The sequence below is a fragment of the Takifugu flavidus genome, chromosome 9, assembly GCF_003711565.1.
Source record: "Takifugu flavidus isolate HTHZ2018 chromosome 9, ASM371156v2, whole genome shotgun sequence".
NCBI classification, from domain to species: Eukaryota; Metazoa; Chordata; class Actinopteri; order Tetraodontiformes; family Tetraodontidae; genus Takifugu; species Takifugu flavidus.
Genome location: NC_079528.1, coordinates 3,545,224 through 3,566,941, shown reverse-complemented (window position 1 = coordinate 3,566,941; position 21,718 = coordinate 3,545,224). Strand labels below are relative to the sequence as shown.

Sequence of the window (21,718 nt, the reverse complement as noted above, 5' to 3'; positions counted from 1 at the left end):
GGCTCAACACCAGCTAAACTGATAGGACCTGTGGAGGCCTGCAGGTTATCAGGAGTAAACACAAGCATGCCTGGCGGTGATCGCAGCTGTGATTTAAACCTAAAATCCAACCCTGACCCCGGCAGCGCCATGACCCCGAGCACTCATGTGCGAGGAGATGAGGGGAAAAATAAGAGTTTTAGCACGAGATTGTGGAGATAAAACAGTCCAGCTTTTGTTAAACTGCATTTGGCATCTGTAGAAAACCTAAACTCGTCTATTTGGCATCTTCTGCGTGAACGCCATCATCTCTACTCAGAGACCTTGGCTGCTCTGTAAAGATCATTTTCCGCCATAATTTCCTGTATATTTTAGGCAAAATCAATATTGCAACTGCACAAGGATAATGTGGACAGAAAACATTGAAGTTTACTCTCAATAGAAACACTGAAATTGCTTTATTATTTATATGTGGACTTTGTTTTGTGCATGTCAGCTCTATAGTTCTCCGAGTTTCCAAAATAAGCCTGCAGACAATTCTTTAATGTCGTCAGGAAAAAGGCATTTTAAAAAGTGACAGCTCAGAATACAATAAAGTATGGCCACTGAGGTAAGTGCTTTCCCACACATCACTCTGACAGTCATCATGTGACACAGACTGACGTTAGTGACAGATGAGCCTCTTCAAGTGTCCCAGGCTGGACATAAAAAAGGAAGGGCTGCCAGGTCCTATTTTAATACTACCTCGTTGATCTGTGCACCTCTTTATTAGTCATGCAGTTAACGCAGACGGGTGTGCAGCTTTCATCCTTTTCTGCACTTCTTCACTTTTATCATTACAGCAACTGCACGCTCTTTGTCCCTGCAAAATGAGGCATTACTTGTGCTACAATGGCCCCCTTTGTACCCAATATTAACATAAAAGCCATCAAGTACGGAGCAAGATGTGCAGAGACTACAGACTCAAAGGGAAAAGATACATATATTACAGGGTGACACAATCCACACCAATAAAACTGTCATCCCACTGTCTGCATCTCTATAGCGCGGTCAGTGGCCCGCAGCTCGGGACAACACTGCCCCCTTGCGGTACATACGGGGAATTCCATTTAAACCACGACGTCTAGGTTAAACTATCAGGATAAAACAGAGCAAATGAATGAATCTAGCTGCAGCCATCAGCGGCTGTGATTAATGTGGTGAAAAATGAAGTGTCGCAGATGAATTGTGTTGATTTTTATTCAAAAGTTACTGTCTCCGGACAAGTACAAATCAGAAAACAGTGGCAGAAAGAGGAAGGGATAAAAGACAACAACTGAAAGAGTGTAGGCAAGAGTGCAGAAAAATAAAACACTGAAATGTCCAAAAACGAAGGGGGAAGGGGAAAAAAATTAAGTTTTGTATATATACACATGATTTAATAAGAATTTATACCAATGTAGTGGTAAGTAACAAACAATAAACAGTACTTTTCTGTAAAGAATTTTCTTTTACTTACATAAAATAATTAGGCAAAAAACACATATAGGCTGTTCATCTACTTTATCACATTACATCTGCCCACCTCGTGTTTCATGTTCTAAGAAGCCAATTACCCATCTTTAAAGACGAACCTGATCCTGACATGGAAAAATTACGCAGAAGGTGGCCTTCAGAAGCATGTTTAAGGCTTAAGCACGGAATGACTACAAAATAACAACCTCAGTAGACAAAACATTTCATTAAAACGTGTGTGACAAATACATGTCAAAATCTAAGCTTTGTCTAGCTGCCACAGCGCTGCTGAATAACCTCCATCTTCAGTATTGTCTGCATGACGGCCGTGCACGTCCAACATTTGAAATCTCGAGTACGTGGTGACAGGACTTTGCGTGTTCAAACCTTAAAGCTGAATTTCACAAATTGTTTTCAGTTGTTTTATCCAAACTAATTTACAAGTAGGAAAAAAGGTAGAAACCCGAAAGACATTTTTCAAGACAAAAAGGAAAAAAAAAAAAAACCCAAAACGTAAAAATACAAATTTAAAAATATTCCTTGATGCATGGGTTCACATGCTCCATTTGTTTTACTTACACGTCTCTCAAACTCTGTGACTGAAGATCGAAAAGTAAGAAAACAAAAACCACATATATAAAATCAGCACCGATTCATATATAACTTTTATTTAAAATGTAGAGATTCAACATTATGCTGCTGACATTAAGAGAAAAGAAGATGTGTGATTCTTTGAAGGAGCTGCTTTTTTTTCCAGAGCCCACAAAGTGGCACTACTGATATAAATCCTAACCATCAGGGGTGGGGCACATTGCTTTAGTACAGGGGGGTCCAGATCCAGTCCCAAAGGGACGCAATCCAGCCTCAGTTTTCCATCCCACCAGGCAGAAAAGGCTTTCAGCAAGGGAAGTGGGATCCCAGGTGAAAGCCTACTTGGTAGGATGGAAAATCCGGCTGGATTGCGGCGCTCCAGGACCGGGTCTGCCAGTCCTGCTTTAGACGACGGGGGATAAGAGCTCAGGGATGGTCCAAATCTCAGGGTAAGCCCAAAGACTTACTGGTTAACAATGTGGAGCATTCGGGGGGGCTCTGGGATTCTTCACAGCATAAAGGGATCGCCAAAGATTCTACATGACATCTCACCATCTGAACCACCAGTGGTTACCAGGACCTCGGACCGGGTCCAACAACAGGAGAAAGAAAAGAGGGGGAGGAGAAAAATCAAAGCACATGAACATAAAGACCTCCATCCACTTGGCTAACACAGTACAAGCAAGCTACTACAGTCTGTTTATAAATTACTACTTCACACCTGGTAACTTACTACATTTGTAAAAAGGGTTAGGCATAAACAAAAATGCTTCTTAAGTTAAACACACCAATTCATTCCGCTTAAAAAAGGAAAGAGGAAAGAAAAGCTAGTATGGATTTTTCTTTCTTCAGACGTTTCATTTCTAATAGGTTTGGAAGTGGCCTGCTTTTTTTCTGAACAGGAAGAGCTTACCCAAGATTATAAAAGTAAATATTTGAAACAAAGTCTCTCTGAGCAAGCAACACTGAGTGTGGGTCGCTGTTGGTCCACGTGGAGTACAAGCCTTTTTTTTTTTATTTTGATTTTCTTACAGAAAACACTTCCCATTTTCGCATCTAAAATTCTCTTTAAATACAAAGCACATCTTCTGTCATCCCAGGGTCCAAATGATCTGAATATTAGCTTAAAACATGGACACCCCAAGGACCTAGGAAACAAACAAAAATTGAATTAGTAAGATGCAATCGAGCACAACATCCAGCACATTGTAGTCATACCATTGGTAACAGGCAGCAGAGCATAATATTTAATGGCTTAAAGTCATTTTTCAGATGTATTTGGAACAACCCAATGTTAGAAAGACCACATTTCATATGACAACATGCTGTCTGGGGGGATCCTGCATTACAAATAAAAGGAAGGGAAAAATCGCAGTACTTCACCAAGTTCAAACAAGAAAGAATTATTATCGCCTGTTTATACAAGCAAATGTTTACGAGCGGAACTTCGCTGTCTTGCTTCTTTGGGACCCCCCCTCCCCCGACACGAGGCGTTCCTAAGAGGTCTGTTTCTTCCACTGTAAACTCCAGTTTACTACCACGGAACGCAGGACTTTGAGGGGCGCGGGTGCTTACCGATTCGTCCATGATAGAAGCGGGGTCGAAGTAGTCTGGCTTCAGCTCAGACCTCTCGCGACGGTTCTTTGACGGCGGCTGTGAGACAGAGACTGATGGTTAGAGTGGAACCTTCACCACCGTAACAAGACGTTTTTGTTAGAAGGCTCTCAGGAAATTGTGAGAAAAAGGCTGACAATGCCACAAAAAAATTCCCGTAAGGATTTAATGGGGAAGGAAAAAAAGGTAATGGCAGCCGTTCAGATTTGTGTGTAATTCAAGGCAACCTGGGAGCCTTTCTCAGACTGTTTACCTTTAAATCTTAGTTGGAAATGTTAGAGGAGGGCTGACACTGATCAGACATTTCACTATAATTGCTTTATTTTAAAGCTGTTAAAAACATTTGCACATTTAGCTAACAACCCTGAAGCCGCCTTAATATTCATCTTACCAGATCAATGTCCATGGTGTCAAAGTCCATCCCTTCATTGAGGTCATCCATGCGACCCTCGGATGACATCATCACATCCTCAACAATCGGCTCCTCGTCTTCCTCCATGAGCCCAGTGCTGCGACGACTGCACACACACACAAACACTGTGTAAAACAGCAAGTTCCACTTGGACTTTCACTTCTATGTTCCAGTATGAGTCTCACATAGCATGCTGCAGATTGGTCCTGAGCTTGGCATAGTTCATGGCTCTTTCTTGCTGCTGACGTGCCTCTTCCTGCTGTCTCTGGGCCAGCATCCACGTTACCTGCGAACTGTTGCGCAACAGTACATTAATCAGCAATGTTTTAATCCACTTACTTAACTTGAATAGACTGGAAAAGGACAGGTGTCTGAAGTAGAGAGGACTCAGGCCCAGAAACCTCAGATTGGATAAAAAAAACGACCTCCCGACAGACCCAACACTTGGCAGCCTGCTGAGCACAAACATCACCAGTCTGCCCTAAATCTAACAGCATACTAGTGGGAGCGGCGCTGAACTCTGTCCTTAAATATTTGGGCTTACAATCCCGTTCTCCAATTCCGTCCTCAGAGAATAAATGGTCTGATGAACTGGAAACAGGCCTGATAAAATTTCTGAAATACTGTGTTACAAAGTACTGGGGGGAAAGATCAAAACGAAATACATTAAACTGGCTAGAGTTTGCAAAATGCTCATTAGGAAGAACCAACCATGCGCGCCCATAGAGCGAGGACAGAGCCTCGGGGGCTAAACCGACAGTGACCACTCCACCCTGACAAAAACCCAAATCTAAAGTAAAAAAACTCCACGAGCACGCCTGTAATTCAACATTACCAAAGAAATTACAGCCGATGCGTGGTTCCACGTGTTCTACTGCTGAGGTCTTATCACCTATAATCTAACGACTCGTCCATATTTGCGGCGTGTTACTGAGCTGTGGAGCGACAGCGACATACTTGTAATCCATGGGTGTCTGATGGTGCTGAGGCGTCTGTTGATGGTGCTGTGGGTGTTGGTGTTGCTGCTGCTGGTCATGAGGCATGTTGTAGACGCCCATGTAGCTGTCATCGCGGCCTCTCTTAGCGTCTCTCATGGCAGTGGAGGTGAGGTGGGGTGACGGCATCATGACTGGAGTCTGCATGCTCTGCTGCCACACCTCGCTGGTGCTGCTCTCCTCTGTTAAAAAAGAGAACAACATTACATATTTACAACCCTCTTCTGTGGCTACTCGAGATCTGTGGCAGCACACAAACATGACACTCATTGGCATTTTGGCACTTTATTTTTGGGTTTGTTCTCAAATATTATTCCGTGATCCCAACAGTGTAGTAATGCCAATGAGCCCTCTGTACCAACGCCTAAACAAGAATGTTTTAGTGTTTTCATAGTAGGACAGAACACAAGCAAACAATTCAAATGTAACAATTAACAACAATTAAAATATAAGCCAGAAAAAGGGGGCGAGACTTGAATGACCTTGTGATTGGTAAGAAGTGCTTTTCCCTCCTACCATCTGCTGCTTAATCTTCTCAACCGAGCAACTAGAACTACATTTGGGTTAATCTGGGCACCAATGCTGCTATTGTGACAGGCTGGGCTGAGGAATAATATACGTGCTGTGGTTATTATAAATCTATCTCAGCATGCTCCTGAAAGAATTTGAACTGATTAGTGTGAACAAAACAAATAGCTTGACAAAAGCACATTTTTCTCCAGCCCCTGACAACATGATACCTTCTGGCAGCTTCCTCTTAGCAGCTGATGTTCCAGCTGTAACAGCAGGAGGCTTAGTCTTCTTGGAGCGGATGGAAGATCCTCTGCTGGAATAGCCACTCATCACAGACATCGTATCATCATCTCCGCCTGCCTGTAGGGAATTCCTGTAGGAGATGAGTGGGAGCCAGCAGTCCTCTCGCTGCAGCGCCATCTGGAACGTCATGAAGCGCTCAAGGTACATGTGACTGGGGGGAAAAGGCAATAACAGACATGAACAAATGAATGCAGACATACATACACGGAGCATATCTTATACAAAGAAGCAGGTGCACGTACCAACTGACAGGCTCACATCAACTACTCATGCATCAGAAACACCAGTTGCACCAGTTGTCACTAACACCTGTCATGCTAAGTAATTGAAGTTGTCAGCTCAGCCGTGCAGAACTTACACAGTCTTCTTGTCTTGTCTCATAAGTTTGGAGGAGAACTCGCTCAGGATGTCCAGGAAAGCCAAGTTGAGCGGAGGGCCTCCTTCTCCCTGGGGACTCGGGTCCTTAAATGCAAATTCGATACCATCCCTAGAAAATTCAGAGACAAAGAATTGAAGGGCGAGACATGAGCTTGGGGGGAAAGATTTATTTATGCGAACAAGGGAGGAGGGAAACAAACATCAATACGCATTATCCATGGTTCCTATCTGTCTAATAACGGAGGGCAGTCATTTAAAGGTTCAAGTACCTAAAAGTCACGAGAGAATCTAAATTAAATTGGAACCGTGTCTTTCATTTAGTTACCATTTGTTGACCACTTAGAGCCCATTAACTGATTTTTGGCAACAGAAAATTGAAAGTCTGTCACCACGCTGTCTGCATGTGTTGTAATTTGTCTAACAGGTTAATTAAACAAGATGTGTTACTAAATCCAGAGCGATCAGCAGCTGTTAGCTAAATGAATCTGTCGATCGTTAAAGAAAACAAGACAAAGAAGCACAGAGAAGAACCTCAACTCACTTGTGCAGCATCGCGATGGCATCTCGGGTTTTGACTTGATCAAGACCAAAGGTTAGAGAAAAACGACGGGCCAATTCTTTGATTCCACAGAATGCAGAAGAGGACCGATCAAACCCATGACCCAGCTCAGACAGCATTTCATTGAACAGCTAGTTGGAAGAGATGTTTAATATTAGATAATTGCATGATTTCAATTTCAGAAGAGAAAAAATCCTGAACTGCTCTCCACTAACCTGCTGTAAACTGAGGATGAGCGTCTTCGCACATTGAATCTTATCAATTTGCCGAGTCTTACTCATGGTCTCCTTGATGATGTCACCGTAATCATTGTAATACTGAGAAGGAAAAAATAACACAGTAAAAGACGAACAATTAGTTGTGTTCATCTTTTGCTCAAATACCACAGATCAAGGCAATTGTCTTCGCTTTAAACTGCTTAACTAACCCGCATGTATTGTTTGAAGATATCGGCTCCCGTTTTCATTTCAACCACACAGTAGATGATGAGTTTACAGTAGGCAGCCAGGAGGTTTCTCCTTTTGTGCAGAGCTTCAATCTTTACTGCTTCGTCATCCTGCTGACCATCTGAAGAGGACAAAAAAAAGTTTAATTTTAACATTAATTGACTCTCCTGGCTTTTTAAAACACTAACGTAAAAAATACATATGCAAAACTGTAATTATAGATTCGGATCTGTACCTGTGCTATTTGTGTCATCATCCTGGTCAATGAAGACATGGTTCAGGATGAAGGAGAGCAGTTCAGACTGTAGTGAGTCCTCGGGGGAATAGACAAGGGGCTCCAGGTGTTCTCTGCCTCCAGACACCATCTGATGGCTGAAGATGAGCAGGAGATCACAGAGGATGGTGAATGCCTGTGAGAGAAGCAAAAACAAGGTTAACATGGAAGCTGAGAACTGATGATTCCCCCGGGTATTTATTACCCTTAGACAAAAAGATGCGTTTTTTTACCTGTTCTTTGACAGCTGTGTTCACATTGGTGAGGTAGCGCTGACACATCATACAGAATGCCCTCATCTGTTTCCTTAGAGTCAACAGGTCATCCTGTAGAAGAGAGAAAACCCAAAAAATATTCATGTGGCATCACATGTGCACAAACATCAGTCCAATTGAGAGAATTCAGAGAGGGTGACTCACCTTCCTGGAAGTGCCCTCAGATGACTTTGCAAGATTCCAAAGGATTACATAATGGGTACACTGAAGTGAATGGATGACAATCTGCTCGGGAAAAAATAAAATACATGTTGTAGCCATAAGATAGCATTTATAAGAAGAAAAAAATGAAATACACAAAACCTTATGTACCTGTTCAGGCATGTCTCCGTTCTCTATGCCTGTGTTGAGAAGCTTGAAGTTGCTGGTAAAGAGATCCCACCCTGACAGGTCATGTGCACTTGAAAGAAATTTGATAGTCAGACATTTTAGGACCTTGTGCAGTGTCACAATAATAATGAGACTCTAACTTTAAATAATGACGTGAAGTGTACTGTATTGTGTACATTCATCATACTTGTGAAACGCTGTGATCCGTTTTAGAGTTGACAAAACCTGGTAAGCATCATCTTCATCAGTATCTTCTCCCTGTAGACACAGTTGGTACATTGTGTTAAGTCAGGAATGTCTATAGCAAAAATTCATAAAAATAGTTATCAGTGTGTGGCAATGTTTTCCAGCCTTCCTACCTCTTGTAGAAAATCCTCTAGTAGCCTGTTAAACTTGTCCACCAGCTCATCTAGCAACTGAGAGCGAGCGATATCCACCCTGTTAAAGATTGTGAACTCCTCATTGCAGAGAGCATGATAGGTTTTAGAGCAGGCCTCCAAGACTTCAGTGTCGGTGTGCTTCTCCACTATTTCCCTGATCTGACGCAGAAGGGACTCCAGGTGCTAGTTAAAGGCGTGGAAGCAATAAGTCATGAGTAAGAATAGTCAGCAACAATGATAATGCTATTTTATTATGCTTTTAAATTGCTTTTTAAAAAAATCTCTTTTAAATTTGTTTGTTGCCTGGCTTACTTTCTCCAGACGTCCTGTAGTATAAATTTCAAGATCAAAAAACTGAGGCAGTTGCAACAGGTTTGTCACTTTTTCTGCATCCACAGCATACTGGGGAAAACACCAGGGTAAAATTTTGTGAATGCAAAAAGGAAAGACTCTCTAAATGTCTACTATTTAGAAGCTCAGAATGACTAAAACCAACCTTGGCCAGTAGAGGGGGCAATGCCACAGCAAACAACTCCGTTATCCTGGTTCTGTCATCCAGTTGAGTCTTCTTCTCTTTAGCAGTCATCACCTAAGAACAGATACATCAATATCAGATGCTTGTCTTCACAGCTTGTTTGTGTTCATTAGTAAAACACTTCCTGGATTTACATATGTACCAACAATGAGATTGGGTGTTGTGCGTATTGACACTAATATGGTGAAGCAATTAGTTCCAGTAAAAATGTCCAGATCTGTCCCAAGACACGGAGACCCATGTAAATGAAAATACCTTGATTATTCTTTAACCAGTTATCTCCCTCAGTCAGTCTTACCCTCTTTCCTGTGCCTCTTCCAACAGGTGGGTGGCATTCAGCAGCCTGGCGTACGGTGCACAGCATAATTTCAATCAAGGCTGTCTCCTGTCTGTCTGTAAGAGCTGTATGTGTGCGTGCATAGACAAAATAATTAGTGCGCTCCTTTTGCACATACACCATCCAAGTAAGCTGAAATGGAAGCAGTATCATGCCTTCCTCTCCTGGCAATGTGTCATCCAGAAGTAAGCTGATCATGCAGTCCCAATCCTTCAGTAGCTCTGTACCGCACTCCCAGAGAGAGTCCACCAAGTATGCCGCATGCTCGTGGAGCTAGTATCATTGACAAACACACAGACACGGTCACGCAAATAAAACCTGGGTGGCCAATTACTCCAAAGGTGCCAAGATTATAGATGAATTTGAACCCATATATGACAGTAAATAAAGGTTCCTCATACTGTACCTCACTCTCAAGGAAGAAGAAAACAGTTGTCTTAAGGAGGTTGGCATTGGGGCTTTGTCTGCCTCTCCTCTTGGGGGCTCCCTCCTCTTCTGGTTCCCGCTGGCTGAACAATCTTTGAGACAAATAATCAATAGTCGGCTATCACAAATGAGTAATGACCTTGAAATCGTGCAACTGCTGTTCACAGACCCAACGAGGGGTTTGCATGATTAAGCCTCGCAATCTAAGCTGAGGACTAAAAATAAACCATTAACAAAGACCGTCTTTGAGCAAATTCAAAGGAATATTTCAACTAGAGCTAAGTTTGATGTTAACACCAAGGTAAAACAGCAGTGGATGAAATACTGTGGTGCAACATGTGAACACATACATTGGTTTTTGTTTTTTTTTGTTTTTTAAATATAGCAGATTTTTGTTTGACATACTTCTTAAAGAGGAACTCTCCAGCTGCGATGGCAACAGGCCTGTGTGCAGAGTAGACCAAGTGATAGACACTCTCACAGTCCTCGGGGGTCAACACCTCCTCTGTACTACTGTTGAGACAACCACAAAATCACGGTCAATTAAAACACTGTATTTACTGCATGCAATTCTTAAAAGGTTTTAAAAAAGGAAAGTCTCTGTGTTGACACAGAATGAAAACAGTTCAGACAACGCTACGCAATATAATAAGAAACCATCAAAAACACAAGCACTTACTTTAAAACAAGAGTGAGGAGTTTGATTGCTTGCACTGCAACATCATACTCTTTGTCAAGAGTCATTGAGACAATGCGATCCTGTAGAAGGAGACAGCACAGTCCACAGGTTGTCTGATTAGCTCACCGTAGTCGGTCAATTCAATCACAATGTTCCCAACACTGTTTTTCTACTCGTATGAGCGAACTAGTTGTTGTTTTAAAGGCGTCCAGCAGGCGGCGCTGACCTTGAAACGGCTGGTGAAGAGTTCCAGTCTTGCATTGAGCTCTCTGTTGTAGTAGAGACCCTGCAGCGCTGTCAGACACTTCAGACGTACCTCACCTTGCTGGAACAGAGAAATAGACAACTTTCATTTCTCTATGCAAATGATAACGTAAAGTAAACAATGGGAGTTTGAGAATGTTTGTCATTTAAAATTCATAGGTATTTTTTTTTGTATTTAACTCCAACATATCACTCCAAAATGCAACGAATCCTGTTTACTGCCTGAAATTTGTGAAAATCTGCTTCAACCTCTAACACAGGCAGTGTGTGCAGACTGATGCTTGTGATTACAAGGCTGGAAACTCTCGAATCTACAAACCTTAAGTCATCATAGAATCAAACTTCATCAAGTTTCACAAAGACTCTTTCAACAAACTTAGTTGAACTGTGATTGTGTCCACTGTGGTCAGGAAAACAGACAAACATGCTCCTAATGAACAATAAGTTGGGGTCATGGAAACTGAGTAAGAACATGTGACCCACCTTATCGTGCATTGTCCAACCAACATACTTCAGATAGCTGTCGTTAAGAAAGGCATCGCTGTAGAGTTTCATCCACACTCCAATCTCTTCTATACAGATGGCCCTGATTTCTGCTATTGAGTCACTATTAAAAGAATAAATGAGTAGGTTATTCTCTTTTGCCAGAATCCAGGTGGCTTGTGAAGCTGCATTATCAAAAATATGATGATTCTTTTACGCAACGGAAACCTGATTTACGAGCAAGCTTACCGGTATCTGTGAACAAACACGCCTTTGAAAATTGCATTCATCATGTTTTCAATTTCATCCTGATTTTCTTGTAGCTGAAATAAAAACACATAATTAGATTAGATGAATAAATGCTGGGGAGGAAGTGTTGGAAAAATGATAATAAATGTGATGATTAACTATGACATTCTCCAGGCCATTGGTTAATGAAAGTTTAGTACTAACGTTACATAAGCTAGAGTGACACTAACCCACGTGCATAATAGGTCAACTCCCCCACAAGTGTTACCAAAACCCCCACAACCACATAAGGTACACTCCTACTACAGGAGTCCCTTGTATGTATGGGGGACAGGAACTTTTCAGAACCATTTCTCTCTATGGCCGTGTCTCTACTGTGATTGATGACCCCTGGGCACAGGGGCCACATTTTGACCTCTGTGCAATAGCTGTGCGGCAGTTTCAGCCTCGGCACCACCCGGGTGGGCCACCGAAAGGAAAATTAATATCACAGAAAAGGAGGTAAATATGTAAGGAGTTGAGGAGTTTCTGGTTTTCACGTCCATGTGCACAGCAGTGGACACTATGAACAAGAGGAGAGGGCGTCTCAAGAAGTTGAGAAATCCTGTTTTGGTAAATTCTGGTGGAGACAAATGCTGCTCTAAATCAGTGCCGTGTAGCCTTTGAGATTTTTGGGGGCGATTCAAATATCTAACTTGGCGCAGGGAATCACTCAGACCTTGTAAAATGGCTTCGTAAAATCTACTCCAAAGCTCCTACAGTGGAAACGCACCTAAAGGTTTAAACTGATAGATTTTGTCTTTTTTTCTGGCTGGTTAATATAACCTGCAGTGGCTGATTACAGATATTGATTAGGATTTATCTAAAGAACACAGCACACAAGAACCTTAATAATGAGATGTCGATCTCTTACTGCTAACAAAGTACAACCATCACCACCAGAAGGTGTGATACTACCATACACCTCAAGGATGCTAGCCATTAAGAAAACACTGTACACAAAATGTTAATGTACACAAAACACCATCTCTCTCTCTCTGCTGATACTATACAGAAACTCTACAGTGGAAACATTTAGGTTTTTCCACCAATTGCAACTCAGCATTTGTAGTGGGCTTCAGGACGATGCTGCAGCAGAGCTCTAGCTTTTACTGCCTGTAAACATAAAGCTGGAGTTGCAAAAATTGATATTTGGCAAGTTATCTTGTGGCCTGGGCCTTCTGGTAGAGTGAATGTAAGTGTGTATCCCAACGAGATCCCCAAACCTCATACAGTGAGCATGGGTAGGAGACTTCCACAAGAGGACCCTTACCTCTTTGCGCTTCTGCAGAAGCAGCTCCAACCTGTCGTTAGCTCTTTTGGCCACTATTTTATTCCTCTCTGTTTCATATTGGCGCTGGGTGTTGTCCATGTTGATGCTAAGGTTTAGAGCTACGTTTACCAGAGCTGTCATCAGCTTCATGGCTGCAACCAACACAAACATCATGGAGTGAGTATAATACCAGTACAAATGGACATTTAAACCTGATAAAGATCCAGTATATATAAGACTATGCAACCTAAACCAGCTGTTCAAGAAGCTAAATTTACATGAAATCAAAAAAGCTGGAATACCTAGTTTCATCTTACCTGCCAGTGTTGAAGTGTGCCTGAAGGCTCGAACCTGGGAGTCCGACAGTCCGGTGAGAAGAGAGATGACCGTGTCCATCATGTATTCATCATAGATGATACTATACTGACACTGCCGCACTAATACAGAAATGAATTCACAGAAGCTTGATTTGAACTTCTTCCACTGGGGCCCAGCTATGGTCAGAGGGTAGTCGCCACTGTCCTACAAACCAGAGAACAACGTCAAAATCCAGACCCCATCTTACCACGTGAGCTTTTATTTTAATTCAATATAAAATAACTAAAATGGGAAACCACACTCTGAATTATGATAATAATTAAGCCATCTTGAAAAACATACTTCATCAAATTCTTCTGTCATTCGCCGGATGATCTCGGAGTTCTGCATGTTGCGAAACATTTCTCCACTGACCACACCTGGGAAACACAGACCGGTGAGGAAGGACATCGTCCACCACGAGGGATTCAAGGGAAGTCAAACGCTGACGTGCATACCTTTACACCCTGAGCACTGAATGAAGAAATTAATGAGATCTAGCAGCGCTGCGTCTCTGTCGTGTTTATAAGACTCGATCCAGTCATCGACGACAGACTGCAGAAAACAGACACCGTTTAGAAAGATGCTTCACCTTTACAAACAGACAAACAAGAGGAACACTGCCACCATCTCAAGGATCGACGTCTGTCTACCTGCATGGCACTCCTGCCCAACTTGACCACTTCGAACAACATCATGTTTTCCATGCCATTCTCCTGGTGGTGGCCATTTATCCGGCCTGCTCCTTTGGCTCCTTTTCCTTTCTCCCCTGCTGCCTTCTTCCCCTTCTTTCCACCCTGAAACAATAGAGAAAACTGGTGTAAATACTTGTCCTCCGCTAGATGAACGTTAATAACCGGAAGCTAAAAATCCATGCAACACAAGGTTTATACCTTTCCTTTAGTTGTGTTTGTGGCCCTTCCATCAGGATCTTCAGAGAAGTCTGTGTCTGAGGAGAATCGAGTATCTGTGTCCCTGGTAAACAGAAGAAAGCTTCTTAATTAAGAAAGTCACCTCAAACTTGATTTGAAAACTCCATCGGTGAAACACACACACTTACTGAGTAAAGGGGAAATCTGATGGTATTTCTGGTGCTGCTATCATTTTTGTAACATCTTCTGGAAATCTTTAACTTATGACTGGCTTGTCGTCCTCAGAAAGCACCCGACGGTCCAGGTTGCATGGGACCTAAAGTTTCAGAAACGGCTTTCAGAGTTTGAACGCATCACCACGCGCTGAAAAAGTAAACAACCTATAGCTTTATGATTCATCATTTAGTGGGATGAGAGAAATAAAGGGTTTCACATGGTAACAGGGGGCGGACACACACGCGCCTGTCACGCACGGCCGTCGAACCATTGGCTGCCTCGATTTCTCTCGCGCTTCTGGTTTGCGGACGTCACGAGGCACAGTAGAGTACCTTCCGCCTTGACCAAATATGGCGCCAACCGATTCCGCCCTGTCGTCGCGTCAGCCAATCAGAATGCAGCAACAACATCAACAAGATACGCTAGGCCGCGAAGGGACGATGGCACAATTTTCTGGGGAAATCTGAGGCGCGCACGCTTAAGGGAAGCATCCGTGCGCCTTGCCACACAAGAAACCTTGCTTTGCCCCTGTTGGTGAAACGAATGCACGTGGTTTGGTGCATTGTGAGGGGGGTTAAAAGCAATCCTTGCACAACCTGGCACGAAAGGGGGCAAAAATGAAACTCCGCCTATCGAATAGCGCGTCGATCGTTATGCATTGTGACTACACACAAGTGTTAGAAAATGTGAGTAGAATTGGAATGGAAATGGTCAATACAAACGCGTAGACTCGGCATATAGCGATATGGTTGCGAAGGCGGCCACGCAAGATGCAAACACTTTTCTAATGCAGTGAACGCAAAACCACGCACGCCAACCATTCAATTTAGACTGAAACGTGGGGAATGTTTGGATTTAATCCGATTTTTTTCTGCAAAATAATAGCATTTGGAAAAGTGTGAAGGTGTATTTCACGGATTGGGAGGGGAGACGGCACGACAAGAGACGGCAGGATTTTATGGGTGTACCATTAGACTGAAAAGTGGCGCCAAATATTTCTGAATATCTCGCAAACTTGCAATTGCAGCACAAGACTGAAAGACGTCAACTAGAACTACGCTATAAAGCCAGCAGCTCGGTTTACTCAACAGCAGACACACCAAAATCCGCCGCCTCTTGTTCCTCCAGCAGAGCCGGCGTGGTAACGCTCTTCATCGGCTCCTGTCAAAATTGACGCCGGTGCGCCGCTTGTGCTAGCGCCACTAGCCGAGCAACCGGAGCTTTTAGTGTCGCTTCCAAGCCACCAGCTATTGAAAGTGAAAACTTAATACACACGCACGGATAAACTGATATTAACCAGGAGCGACCAAACGATGAATGCGACTAATGGATTATTCTTTAATATCGAAAGCAAGCTTCCGCTCGCTATGCTATTCTATTTGGACCAGGATAACAAAACAACGCCAACCCTACTGTATTAGCGCGTGCTAATGGAGGCTAGTAAACAATAATGCTAAACGTTGTTGCTTGTAATATTAAGTGCATCCTAACGACCTATCAGTAATATCGACCATTAGCCTCATTTTCAAGCGGAAAATAAATACCCAAAAGAAAAACACGCAGTGGTTTGCGAGGCTCTGAGCTACTGCTAACGATACCTAAAAAAAAAACATCACGTCCTTGCGTCCTCCATCTTGCCTCGGGAGATCCAGTACCGTATTGCATAAGCAACCAACACTTTGTTTACAAATACATAAAGTGCAATCAAGTCACCTAAAACTACACAAATCGTTTTCACATTGCGAGCTAACGAGTTGGGGCAGTGTAACACGAATCCATTTTGTTAGCGTGCTAACAACCGAAGTAGCCGTGTACCGCGAGCTAGCGATACCACTTGGCTCAGGCAGACATCCGCGCTCTGGGCTCATCTAGCACTAGCCTGCTTAGCCGGATGGCTAGCAAAATACAAATCAACTAACTTCCACATAGCTCTCCGCCATTTTACAGCTAACTTACCTTGCTGTGAAATGTAGCCAAGACGGAGTCCTAACTTTTACTATTAGTACGCAGCCGCTGACTGAATTCCTATATAATTCACTAAAAAGAGTTTAAAAGTCGCGGTCAGAGGCTGTTTCGGACGTTCTCTCACCCCGCTTGCTCCGTAGTTCGGTTTGTTGTTTCGACGACCTGGGAGGAGGAAATCCTGGTGCAGAGCTACCACCTAGCGGCCACAATCCCTGCATTGTGCACGGCGTGGATAGGGCGCCACCCGGTGTTCGCCGGCGGTATTACGCCCCTGCGGCCTGAAGCTCCAAAACGCAACGATAACCCAGAAGTGTCATCTCACACTCTGCTGATCCTCTCGTGTTGGTTTTGAACAAAGGCAGAACATGCATTTATGCAAAGGAAATACTCATCGTAGTTCTCTCTCTGCCACCCTCACGCACTGTCCCACTTTAATACAAAATGACAGACTAGGTAAAGCAAATGTTTGGTTTGAGGCATATTCCAAAGGAATTTATTAGACATACATACATTTTTAGGAGAGATGGACAAAATGGATGGGTGACACGTCACACACACGTTTACTTTAAAATGTAATGTGGCAACAAACAAGACGCAAGTAAAAGCCTGAAGAAAAGGCACCTCTGGCACGACTGGTGTCAAATAGTAATTGTCCTTGTATGGGCTAAAACTGTTTAAAATATTCACCACTATTACTTATCCAATGCTATTTTATCTACTATAGCGAAAATATTAAGTTGCATCCATATATATACAAACATGTCAATTATATATTACATGGTATTTACATTTAATATTAAAAATAGACTCTTATAGAGAGAAAGCAGCATTAATAAGAGACACGATTAATGATTCCCTTAAGTGATGTAGGTCTTGACCTTCTGCCTTATGTCTCCACAGCAGATTGGACACTTGATGAGTGATACTGAACACTCGTTACAAGTGACCAGATGCCCACACGGGATGAAGACAATATCAATATCTTTGTCCATACATATTTTGCACAGTTTCTCCCGCTGGAGTTTCTGCAGCTTTTCCAGTGGGTCATCGTCTGAAAGAAAAGAATTACAAACACACAGAATTACTAACACTGCTGATTCATAGCTGCTGTGACTCTGGGACTACTTTTCTGCACTAAAAGCAGGTTCACCGTGTGGCGAGCAATTAAAACAGTCCTCTACAAGGACCCAGGAGCCTGGTCCTGCCTGGCTGAGCTTGTTCAGAATCACTGTTTTTCCACTATGCTGGATTCTAGAGCCTGTCCTATGGCGTTCCTTAAAAAATGAATTATTGTTTGTGTGTCCGTACCATTTCTCGCTGCCAAAAATCCATTCTGATCCGAACTCTGAAAACAAGCAGAAACATTTATGACCAGGATATAAAACGCCGCTCCCCGTTATGTTGAAGCTACAACCATTCATTCAAGTCCAATCCATAAAAGCACAACACTTACAGCTTTATTTTGTTGTGGCATTTGTAGCTGGATGCGGTTGACAAACTCTTGCCCTTTTTCGGCCAACAGGAAGCGGCATCTGATTAAGAGAAAAGCTGTTTTAAAAGGCACAGCATTCCAGAATATTAAATAATGGCGGTTGTACCTACCCTGGGTAGTGTCTGGCATGTTGTTCCCAAGGGTCTTCTTCAGGTTGCCATCCCTTTAATCCCCCATTACAACAGAAGCACAGCACCATGTCCTCTGTTCCTACAATCAGACAAGACCTCAATACAGCAAAGATTGCAACCGTAAGAATCTTTTACTCTGGCTTCACACCACAGGTGCTGTACCGTTGCTGTAGAAGCCAGCTCTCGCAAGCCTCTCTATGTTTAGAGGGTGGTTGACACCAGCAAAACTCCTCAGCCTTTCCTCAAATGTCCCCATGTGGACGCTGGCACTTGTATGTAGCCTGCCGCTGCCTTCCTCCTCTATAGACCCCTGGAAAGGTATATTGCCAACATCGTGCCCCAGGATGAAAAAGCAGAAAGGGAAATGTTTGCTGTGCTCTGCCCAGGCGGAATCCCCGATTTCCCAGTCAGCCAGTGTGCCACCACAGCAGAAACACTGAACCTGGTCACACTGCCCTAAGTAGTAAAGGCCAGCTTGGGCCAGATCGCACGGGCTCACTGGTGCAGTCAAGGGCCACGTAGAAAAGGTGTGAAGCCGGCTTTCTTCACTCCTCATATGAGGGACCACTGGATAAATGGACTCATCGACCACCTGTCCTGTTCTCAGACGATATTCCATATCTTCTGCTTCTTCATTGTAGGCAGAGCCGTTCGTCAGTGAGGTGGAACTGGTTCGATAAATACAACTGAGAAATTTGCAAAATGGAGAAACCTGTAACAATGAGAAAAATGGGAATTAACTCCAGCAGAGGAAGAATGAAAACAAGAAGAATAAATCACAATGGTGTTTGAATGAATCACTTCTTGTTTCTATAATAAATTGAAGGAAAAGATGTCTATAATTATATACTATATGTCAGTATATTTCATGAATCATCTCACAAAATTGTTGCTACAACTTGTTGCGACGAGCCACTTTGACCGTAAATTTCTGTCATTTTCAATTCAGAAGTGAATGCTTAAGCTCAAGAAGGTGTAAGAGAGGCTTACCTCCTTATGCCTCTCCACAGGTCTGTCCCCCGTGCACCAGTTTTCCACAGTCTTATGACAGCTGAAACAGCGCACGCGATCAGAAGGCCCGATGTAGTGGAACCCAGCACGGGCTAATCTTTCAGCCGGCACCAGCTGCACCAGGTTGGAGCCGCGAAATGATTCCAGACGACTTGTGATCAGTGAAAAATCTTCAGCACTGTCCATCTCCAAAGTGCCGCTGTCGTGTTGTTGGTCCTCCATTGTAATCTGCTGACTAGCCAATTCTGATGGGCATAAAAAAAAGAAATATAGTAAATAGCTAGTACTTTCTATGAATAGACACTTTTGGAATTTGGAAGTTAAGTGCATGAAGCCTATTGTTAAAAAAACAAAACACTGTTCCTTTAAGAGAAACAGCCAGATTAATGACATGGAGGTACAGTATTCCATGTCAAGGTTGGGCACTTGGGAGGAGTGTGCAATAAAAAGGTTCTCTAGAGGTCTTCATTACATCCATTCAGGTAAAAAAAAAAAAAAACTCTTTTTTTAATTGCATGTTGTCAAATGGGTTCATGTTTTCTGTCATTCTTTTTAACACGTTTAATGAAGTAGCTCACAAGCAAGTTGATATTACCGTGAGTCTTTCTCAACAGGAGAAAACAATATGTGTTGTAATTGCAGCATTAGACTGATCAAGCAAGTATTTATAGATTCTTCTAGCAGCAGCTACTGGTGAACTTTGGACCGGAATGTTAGCGAACGTCATATGGTCACCAAAACACAAGCGATGAAAAGTATTTACTGAGTAAATACTAAAGTGAAGCCTTTTTTACTGAAATGCGTTAAACTGCGTGATCAGAAGAGCAAATCTCGGACCCGTCTCGCTTTAATCCAACGACCGATGCAGCAAACTCTCGAACGATCCCTCTGGCTCATGTCCCACAATAGCGACACAGCAGCCGCCATACTTTCTGACAGGTACCCGCTGCTGGAACCCGACAGAGGACAATTCCTGCCACTCATACGTGCTGGATAACGTGTTTAAAACGGTCACGTCGATGGGATCACATAAATACGCCCGGACAGTGAGTGATCGGTAGCGACAGCTGAACTTTGACCAGCGCTTTGAACGCTAGCAACATTAGCTCGCTAAGCTTTAGCCAAGGTCTACTAGTCCCCAAAAGTTATTTGAAGTTACCGTTTAAAAATGTTGACGCGCCAGCTCTCCGATGTCTTTCCCCACTTTGTATTTGAACGAACAGTAAGTAAAATTGGGTGTTTTCCTAAAACAACCCCTTGTTACAGGAAATGTGAATCATGTCGTTTTTCTGCGCAGACTGATGTGCGCATCCCAGCTGCCCACGAGCCTGACGTCAGGGGGCGTGTCCCCACACCCTAATAAGGAGAGCCGCTATTGGCTGTCCGAAAAGTCGCTCAATGACTTCTAATTCCAAGAATTATAATTTTCAATTAGCATGTCATTATAATGGCGAGAGGATAAATATGGAGGCGTCGCAAAGTGAGCCAAATCAGTTTTAAATTTTATTCAGTGCGCAATTACATATCTGTATCAATAAAAACTGAAATTAAAAAATTAAAGACTACAAACACTCACAAAAGATAAAAACAAATGATTAAAACATTTCTGCCAGTCTGAAGAGGTGGGCTGCCTTTGGGCTCCTCCTCGTTTTGTCTTCCATCGTGTACTGGAGCTGAAGTTTCTGGCAGATGCCATGGCGGTGGGCCGATTTGCTCACTGGAGCAGGCTTGGGCTCGACTAAAACACAAATAAAAGTACATTAATGCTCAGAGCCGTTTCTCTCTTTCTGTGATTAACATCAGTTCACTCTAATAATATTGGATACTCACTGTGCAGAAGACAATCCTGATGTCCTTCTTCAGTCTCACAATTTTAAACTGCAGCCACCATTTGGCTCAGCGTGTTCTCCTGTTTAGAAACACCATCATCATCCTTCCTATTCCTCTCAAATGTGAATTATAATGCAAGTCATTCATTCTCCCCAGAGTCGGATGGCCGGCTGTGGTAGCCCTTGTTGCTCTGACAGTTCCGGAGTGAGTGGCTGCTGTTTTCTGTCACATTGATCCTTTCCTTTTCAGCACAGCCACTTGGTTGAGTGCCTGTGTCACCGACTCCATCCTGATTGGACTCCTTGGCCTCTGCATGGTGCTGCTCCATCTCCTACATGGTCGGGTAGAGGGACAGATGGATCAGATGTGATTGACAGCAGCTTGTTTATACAAAGTCCAATTAAAAACTGACAAAGATCCACATTACACTTGTGGATACACAACAAGGTTGTGGTCGCTTGTTTACGAGACCCATGTGGACTATTCTGAGCACTAACCTGCAACATGAGTCTTGGTCGTTCTTCCATGAATTGAAGGTTGTGCAGGAGTGCATCTCTGGAGCATAAGCCGTAAGGATTCGGGGGCCAAAGGTACTGTACCCCTGAGAAACTCAAAGTCTCCTGCCACATATTGAATCAGACACCACTGGAAAGAGCAGAAGAACAGCCGCTTTGTTAATAACAGCTGATTTACGTATCTCTCAATAACATTTGCATTTTTTAATGATAAATCAACTCCAGGAGCCGTGATGTCAGAACTTTTGGTCTGCGTCAACAAGAGAATTAATTCTTCTATAATTCGTGTGATCCGGGCCAACCACCAGCCAAACGGTTCCCAAGGACAGACCCTGGAGTAAACCTGTGAGCCAACAGAGAAATAAAATCAGGAAAAACTACAACTACCAGATCTGAATCTGTTGAAAGTTGACATGGTCCTCACCTCCACCACATCTCCTACACCAACTCTACGGGAGACAATTGGAGGAGGCAGCCGCACACCGTCACACCTCACAAAAA

General features: G+C 43.1%; 2 protein-coding genes across 3 annotated transcripts; both read right to left on the bottom strand.

Annotated features, from left to right (window-relative positions):
- Positions 1-1,200: 1,200 nt before the first annotated feature.
- On the bottom strand, positions 1,201-16,452 carry stag2b (STAG2 cohesin complex component b). 2 transcript variants are annotated; one of them, XM_057043022.1, is made up of 34 exons: positions 16,363-16,452; positions 14,246-14,373; positions 14,079-14,160; positions 13,839-13,982; positions 13,644-13,740; positions 13,489-13,565; positions 13,146-13,350; positions 12,829-12,980; positions 11,517-11,590; positions 11,268-11,391; positions 10,747-10,845; positions 10,521-10,600; positions 10,247-10,354; positions 9,822-9,933; positions 9,571-9,688; positions 9,377-9,480; positions 9,040-9,132; positions 8,856-8,945; positions 8,523-8,726; positions 8,351-8,421; positions 8,146-8,233; positions 7,978-8,058; positions 7,792-7,884; positions 7,520-7,694; positions 7,266-7,405; positions 7,054-7,155; positions 6,821-6,969; positions 6,260-6,388; positions 5,826-6,052; positions 5,048-5,267; positions 4,276-4,383; positions 4,070-4,196; positions 3,640-3,717; positions 1,201-3,212 (listed from the first exon to the last, which is right to left on the bottom strand). In XM_057043022.1, exons 2-34 carry the CDS (start codon positions 14,287-14,289, stop codon positions 3,189-3,191), a joined length of 3,819 nt encoding a protein of 1,272 aa, XP_056899002.1. In that variant the 5' UTR covers positions 14,290-14,373; positions 16,363-16,452; the 3' UTR covers positions 1,201-3,188. The 2 variants fall into 2 exon arrangements, with proteins under 2 accessions (XP_056899002.1, XP_056899001.1); XM_057043021.1 differs by having other exon boundaries at positions 16,230-16,420.
- A 251-nt stretch (positions 16,453-16,703) lies between these two features.
- On the bottom strand, positions 16,704-20,190 carry xiap (X-linked inhibitor of apoptosis). Its single transcript, XM_057042958.1, has 7 exons — positions 20,032-20,190; positions 18,852-19,117; positions 18,024-18,573; positions 17,841-17,940; positions 17,692-17,770; positions 17,547-17,583; positions 16,704-17,289 (listed from the first exon to the last, which is right to left on the bottom strand). Exons 2-7 carry the CDS (start codon positions 19,092-19,094, stop codon positions 17,096-17,098), a joined length of 1,203 nt encoding a protein of 400 aa, XP_056898938.1. The 5' UTR covers positions 19,095-19,117; positions 20,032-20,190; the 3' UTR covers positions 16,704-17,095.
- Between the last annotated feature and the right edge of the window lie 1,528 nt (positions 20,191-21,718).

What these genes read in the sequence shown, in the direction of transcription:
- stag2b (XM_057043022.1), bottom strand. Translation starts at nt 14,289, where the DNA reads ATGATAGCAGCACCAGAAATACCATCAGATTTCCCCTTTACTCA. An exon ending in TAGAGGATTTTCTACAAGAG is followed by an intron (nt 8,422 to 8,522) that starts GTAGGAAGGCTG and finishes CTGTGTCTACAG; the next exon opens with GGAGAAGATACTGATGAAGA. An exon ending in TCTTCAAACAATACATGCGG is followed by an intron (nt 7,156 to 7,265) that starts GTTAGTTAAGCA and finishes TTTCCTTCTCAG; the next exon opens with TATTACAATGATTACGGTGA.
- xiap (XM_057042958.1), bottom strand. Translation starts at nt 19,094, where the DNA reads ATGGAGGACCAACAACACGACAGCGGCACTTTGGAGATGGACAGTGCT. An exon ending in CTGTGGAGAGGCATAAGGAG is followed by an intron (nt 18,574 to 18,851) that starts GTAAGCCTCTCT and finishes TCATTGTTACAG; the next exon opens with GTTTCTCCATTTTGCAAATT. An exon ending in ATTTTTGGCAGCGAGAAATG is followed by an intron (nt 17,290 to 17,546) that starts GTACGGACACAC and finishes CTTTTCTTTCAG; the next exon opens with ACGATGACCCACTGGAAAAG.